General features: G+C 31.3%; 2 protein-coding genes across 2 annotated transcripts; one reads left to right on the plus strand and one right to left on the minus strand.

The window, feature by feature from the left end:
• Positions 1–2,273, plus strand: LOC120088728 (uncharacterized). The gene is made up of 3 exons (XM_039046160.2): positions 1–136; positions 1,702–1,885; positions 1,997–2,273. The coding sequence occupies exons 2-3, from the start codon at positions 1,712–1,714 to the stop codon at positions 2,087–2,089; spliced, it is 267 nt and encodes an 88-aa protein (XP_038902088.1). The 5' UTR covers positions 1–136; positions 1,702–1,711; the 3' UTR covers positions 2,090–2,273.
• Positions 2,274–3,521: 1,248 nt separating this feature from the next.
• LOC120088756 (protein RADIALIS-like 2) lies at positions 3,522–6,378 on the minus strand. The gene is made up of 2 exons (XM_039046195.2): positions 5,966–6,378; positions 3,522–3,761 (listed from the first exon to the last, which is right to left on the minus strand). Exons 1-2 carry the CDS (start codon positions 6,250–6,252, stop codon positions 3,737–3,739), a joined length of 312 nt encoding a protein of 103 aa, XP_038902123.1. The 5' UTR covers positions 6,253–6,378; the 3' UTR covers positions 3,522–3,736.
• Between the last annotated feature and the right edge of the window lie 384 nt (positions 6,379–6,762).

Genomic DNA, 6,762 nt, shown 5'->3' on the forward strand with positions numbered 1-6,762 from the left:
AACCCCCTACTGTCTTCTCTTCGTCTTCAACACCTGCCTTCCCGTATCTTCGACTGAGCAACGCCATTCGTCAGACCTACGACGTTCGCCGCCGCGCCTCAGCCTCGCCGCGCTCTGCCTTGCCTTGCCGCCGCCGGTCAGTTTCAAAGCTCTCTGTTTTTTTTCTCTCACTCTCTTTTGAAACCTTTTTTAGTTTTAACTTAAATGAGATAGGTAGTTAAAGTAATATGGCATCGTCATACTCAAGCCAAGGTCAGTCATCAAATCCCTCCATAAATTCAACCTCCTCTATTGTTGAAGATGATCCAAAACCCCTTTAGCATTATGTGACAAAAATTCATAAATTAGGTGATGGGGTGGAAATTTCTATTGGCATTATAAATGATGTGTTGAATTATGAATGTTTTGTTGGATGATTGTAATATATATTTGGGGGATTAAATTAAGTATCTTTATGTCATTAATTTGGTATTTTATGCTTTGGTGGATTATATTTAATATCGTTAAATTTATATATAAAAAAATAATGTCTCCTCGATGCATCCGTATCTTAGTTTTTCTATAAATTGACGGATCACCATATCCTATTATATTCGTATACCGTATCCTTATCTGCATTGGTGCTTCATAGGATATAAGCTTCTACATTTATCTGAAAAGAGATATATAAATAATAGCGGTTTTGTATTCAGAGAATGCAGTAAACTTCACAAAATAAAACTGGGCTGCCATGTAGCTGGTCAAGCTGATTTGACAGTCTTCGCCCTAAATACAGCTTCATTCATATATGATAAATGAGCTTTAGAATTATGTTGAAGTCATTGACACGTTGATTAATGTTGGATTCTGGTCATGGATGAAGAAAGGACTCCTTTGGAGTAAATCAGAACATGGACATTAGTGCCAAAGCCTATAGCCTCCTAATGGATTTTTATATACAATTACAAGTAAAGTATTCCGAGGGTTCAAAAGAAACCAAAATCCTAAGTAAGGTTGGTGTCAAAGAGCCACACACCAATAGCTAAGCATATATTTTAAAAACAGAAAACAAAAAACAAAATCGTTATCAAACGGAACCTTGGAGATAAGTTTTTAGGAATTAGTTGTACTTTTGGCATTCAACATAAAAAAGGAGCAAACAACTCAAAAGTAATTCGAAAGACGCCAATAGTTCTCCTAATTCATTTTGGTTCCAAAATCAACTTCATCCTTGCATACTTCCTAATTCGTTGGTGTAAATGTAGATACCATTTTAGCAATTAAAGTCTTTCCTCTTTCATTTCCAATTTAAGATCTTTCTTGTAATACACTTTTTGGTGGTTGGAGTCTACTATAACTTTCTTTATTTCATTCATCTATGAAGTTATGAGTTTGGAATGAAAGGCTTGGAGAAAGCTAAAATAATCTTTAGGCTTGGAAATCTCAAGAAATAGAAAAAAGGGGTGAACATGTTAATCAACCTATGAGCATCTTTTACCTTGACAAAATTCAACATGGACTTTGCAGTCAAAAGCAGTGAAGGTTCCCCGTGAAACTCAACCTTTAGATATCCATCACTACCTCACCGGATGAAATTAACTGGCTTTGTTGTATATAGTTCTATTTTCTTCTCTGCTTATGTTGAAATGAACTGAAACTACATTCCTTATAGATAAACATTTTTACTCCCTCCAGCTAACATATTCCATTTTTTGGTGCCAGGTTTAAACCAATGGAACAACAGAAAGAGAAGCCATCAACTGCTGCAAACCCACCCATTTCTTCTTGTCGAAAGAAAAAAAACAAAGAAGCTACATTCTTGGAGGATTTGAAGGATCACATGGACGAGTTCATTCATGCATCAATGGACGAACACAAATCATGCTTCAGGAAAACTATCAACAAGGTTTACTTCCATATTCTTCTCTGAGCATCTAAAAGACAATAATCATGTTTCTGAGATATGTGGTGGATGTATTTTTTAACAAAATTTTAAAAAACTTTTGGTTGGTTACAGATGTTCCGTATGTCAAAAGTTGTGGCAGATAAGAATTCAGAGACAAGTGGAGTTGAAAGTTCTCTGCCTCTTCGAACAACAGTATTTGAATAAGTTCCCTTTCTTCCTTTGTTCAAGGATAGTTTGTCTGCATCTTCAACTAACTCCATGAAATCTCAGGATTCTTATTTTGATTTATTTCTACTGTTTATAGTCCATTATGCTTTTGTCCATGTGAAATGTTACTGTTGTTTCTCTTGATGAGTTATAAAATAGCTGTTATTTTTGAGACCAGCAACCAATATTGTGTTTGGATTTTTCTTGTTTGTTTGGTTACCTCTTGATAAATGAGAGTTTGTTTGTCTTAATGTTTGTTTCTCAATTTTAGCTTTTGAGATAAACATGTTTTTAAATTGTTGAAAACAATAAATAAATTATTGTTTCCTGATTTTGAACTAGTTCCAATCTTTAGTTATTTAGGAGGTAAATCAATAGGATTTTGAAGTCCTTATAGGAGAAGCACTTATTTGTTGTTTCTTCCCATTTCCCCATTGTTTCTTTTAAAAGCACTTGTGGAAGAATGTTTTTAACTTAAAGTGATTTGTTTTTTCCAGAAAGTCACTCCAAGTCTATTTTGCATTAAGAAACATTGAAAATAAACTAATTAGAAAGTTGGTGATGTAAGCTGTTATTGACATGTACACAACACTATTATTGTTCTCTCTTTATTATTCTTAAAAACTATATATATTAAGGTTTGAAATGAGTTTGAGATAAAAATGTTTACTAATTTAAATAATTTCGTCTTATTCAATTTGTTTTTGTTACCATTAATTATTTATTGTTAATCATGGTCCACTACAAATAGTTGTGAAGTTTCAATAAAGGAAAATATTCTCTCCCCTTTTTTTCTTTCCATTCCAGCACCATTTGAATGGGAGATGAGAATAGGTATCCTATCTATGAAACTATATTGGAAATGACTTTAAAACTTGTCCATGTGACATTAATTTTTTGCAACTGGAATGTCGTTTGTCCCAACTTTTAAAAATAATCAGGCAGTACCATTAATGAGAATTTAGAGCGATAAGCATGATTACAAGGGCTGCGAGCACAAGAATGAGGGCGAACACGAGTGCAAGTGAGAGAGTGTGGAGGACAAGTGAGAGTGAGGAGCGTGTGAGCACGTGGGAGGACGATCTAAATGTGTGATAGCACTATTGTATTGAATTAGTTGAGCACGAACGCGAGTACAAGGGAAGGAGGAGGAGAGCAAGTACAAGAAGGGGAGGACAAGCCCTAACATGTAAGTGCACCATTATACGAATGACTTTAATTTCACACTCTCTAAAATCGTGAGGTGAAGTATGGATAATTAACACATTCTTAGTGTGTTATGAAACTGGCATAGTCATCCTTCATTATTTTCTAAGCAAATGATGTTATGGTCCAAAATTAAGGTCATTGTAAGAGTTCATACATAATGAAAGAAATTAGAAATTAAACTAGGGGAAATTAGTAGAGAGCGAGAGAGAAAAAAAGAACATAAATCAAATTGATTCTCCTACATTGATTAGCTTTTTAGTTGGGGAAATACACTTTCAAGAGGAAGAAAAGAAAAACAGATTATGAAACATAGAGTTGCAAGTTCTGATTCTTGGAAACCTGCAATTTGGCTACAGTAAATTTTGTTATCTCAGGGGCAAAAACAGCAACCACCAATCCACCTTTATTCTTCACTTGCTTTCAATTTCAACCAATTTAGTGAAGTTTGAGGTTTCTCATCCTGCAATAATTAAATGAGTTAAGCCCATGATTGCAATTTTCATAAACTTAATTTTAATTTCATGTTCATCCTAACACTTTTGAAACCATAACTATTTTGCTCTTTTGTTCCCATTTAAATCTCAATTATTTGATAGATGATGACATAACTTCAAGTATGTGTATTAATGTAAATATACAAATTGAAATATCATATGACAGATAAGGTAGTAATTGATAATAAAATAATTGTAATAACTAAAATTGATATATTTTTTAATTCGAAGACTAAAATAGATATTTTCATCATTTTTAGGAATTGTTTTGAGACCTCGTACTACAAGAAGGGAGCACACCAATAAATACAATAAAAAAATCATTATTATTATTTTTTCGTAGTATATATATATATATATAGGAAATTAGAAACTTGCATATCATCAAACTAGATCTTAATGATTTAAATTAAGACCATGTTTATTTTCTTTTTTTGTTCTTATAAAACATATTTCTATTTTTATTTCTTAAAAAGTTATTTAAAAAACAAGAAATAATAAACATTAAACAAAAAATGAAAAATGAAAACATTATCCCACAAGATTTTAATGATTTAAATTAGAACAACGTTTTTTTTCTTATAAAACATATTTTTATTTTTAGTTCTTAAAAAATTATAAACAAAATAAATAAATAAACATTAAACAAAAAATAGAAAATGAAAAATGAAAATATTATCCAACAAGATAATTAAGACAATATTTCTTTTCTTTTAATTTGCTATAGAAAAGACTCCTCATCTACTCATATGGATGTTTATGATCAGTTCTTGTTGATATTTTTTCCTTTAAAAGAAAACAATTATAAAATAAATTAGTTTAGATACCTATTTGAATAATGGAGGAGTTTATATATATAATATATATGTATCTTCATTTTTCAATCTTACTTTTAAAAATGTTTTTCAAATCTTAACAAATCTTAATTTTCTTTTGAGAAAACTATTTTCTATTTTGAAATTTTTGTCAATTATTTTTAAAATTAAAAAAAAAATTAAAAAAATATATTTTAAATGACAAAATTGTTAAAAATATTTACAAATAATTGCGATAATTCACGATGGATTACTGTTTTTATCTATTATGATATAGATAATAGTCTATCGTATTTTATTGCTTTCAATAAAATTTTATTATATTTATAAATATTTTGTTTCCTTTTTATATATTTAAAAACAACTCAAATTAAAACCCAAAAAGGGAAAGAAATCAATAAAATTAAGATTAATTAATATTGAAATAATCCCCTAGTGTTCTCGAGTAATGGGATTGTTTCAATGCAATCCGACATAAGTTGGATATTTGTCAGCAAAAGAAAATATCAACATTAAACAATTAATTACGTTGCTTTTAGTACAAGATTAGATAACCAATTAATAGATTATAATATTTACAATGCAATTATTGCTATTAATCAGCCTATTGGTAGAAGGCACGTGAATGGCACGCAGGTGGGTTTCTCGTAAACTGTTGACTTCAATTTTAAAAAACAACAAATCAGAAAACATTGCATTTACCAATTGAGGTATGATTGGATTGCATGCCTTTCTCTTTTTCTGAAACCCAATATCCTCACAAGCCAGCTTCCAAATATTTTATTTTTCAAGAAAATATTGGAAACGTCTGTTCTGGGCTTCATCCATTTTTATATAATTACGTAACAAATTTCTTATTTTATTTTTAAATTTTTTTTTAATTTTCCTCTATGTGATTGAAAGAGACGGGAGGAAAATGGGTGTAGCTTGTGTTTTTTTCTTAATTAAAAATAATGAAAAATAGAACTCTAATCAATTTGCTTTCTTTTTTTATTGGTTTGTTTATAATATAGTTTACTCAAAAAAAGAAAAAAAATTGAACATATAGTAAGGAAAGAGAGTTTGGAACTTTTTGGACATGGAGGAGAAAAAAAGCTGTATACCTTTTATAAGGTACATAAAGGAAAGATTTTCCAAGATGAGAAGAAAAAGATCAAAACAATTGAGATACACATGGAGAATCTCAAAAGCGAATTCAAAATAAAAGTGAGTTGAAAGCGACTTAGAAGGAAGACTTTTCTATCGTAAAATATTATATATAATGTACGACGACTTAAAATATAATTTAGTGGTTAAGACATTTATACTTCGCTCGTTTGAAAAAAGGTAAAAAAGAAAAAGAAAAAGTGATGTACCTTTGTTCTTGGTCATTGAGGTTGCCATTGTCGGAGGTAGCGGGGGTGGAGGTAGAGGTGTAGTTAGGGAAAGGAACACGACCGGATTCAATGTGTTTGACATCTTCAACAAGAAGGTCAAAATGTCTCTTGACTTCGTCGGCGGTCTTGCCACCGCCGACGGCGTTGGCGACATTGAGCCAGCGATCGGGGGTATCCTTGTCAAAGACAGCCAAGGCCCTTTCAAAGGCTTTGTTTTGGTTGGGAGTCCAAGAGCCAGAGTCATGAGAGGAGGAAATGGAAGCCATTGTTGAGGGGCAAAATTGGTAAATTAGGTGAGGGAGAAAGAGTTTGGAGAGGGAAGGGAATTTATAAGGGGGGGAAGAAGGGAGATAGTTGGCAGAGAAAATCTTGCAAAAAGGGAGAGAGAGAAATTTATGAATGATTTGTCTACTTAGGAACCACAAAATGGAAATGGGAGAGAAGACAAAGATGCACAGCAGCAAATACCAAATACTACTTGTGCAATCTAAGAGAATCAACATCTCTCTCTCTCTGACACTCTCTTCGTACGTTTTAATATCAATTTATATCCATAAACTTTAAATGTTGTAGTATGAATTTTAGTGAATGTATCAATCTACACTCTCTCTTAGATTTTATTTTGAATTGTCATAAATAAATCAATTTAAACTCATTATTAAAATTACCTTTGAAAATAGTCTCATTCATCGATTCTTATAACCTGTGTATAGACTCTTCTTCAAATGTCGTATCAACAAAATAGATGATAATAATTTATACATGGATGATTCCTA

Source organism: Benincasa hispida, chromosome 10, assembly GCF_027475165.1.
Source record: "Benincasa hispida cultivar pf3 chromosome 10, pf3_genome.v1.1, whole genome shotgun sequence".
NCBI classification, from domain to species: Eukaryota; Viridiplantae; Streptophyta; class Magnoliopsida; order Cucurbitales; family Cucurbitaceae; genus Benincasa; species Benincasa hispida.

What these genes read in the sequence shown, in the direction of transcription:
- LOC120088728 (XM_039046160.2), top strand. Translation starts at nt 1,712, where the DNA reads ATGGAACAACAGAAAGAGAAGCCATCAACTGCTGCAAACCCACCCATT. An exon ending in TCAGGAAAACTATCAACAAG is followed by an intron (nt 1,886 to 1,996) that starts GTTTACTTCCAT and finishes GGTTGGTTACAG; the next exon opens with ATGTTCCGTATGTCAAAAGT.
- LOC120088756 (XM_039046195.2), bottom strand. Translation starts at nt 6,252, where the DNA reads ATGGCTTCCATTTCCTCCTCTCATGACTCTGGCTCTTGGACTCCCAAC. An exon ending in CTCAATGACCAAGAACAAAG is followed by an intron (nt 3,762 to 5,965) that starts GTACATCACTTT and finishes TAATTATTGCAG; the next exon opens with GATGAGAAACCTCAAACTTC.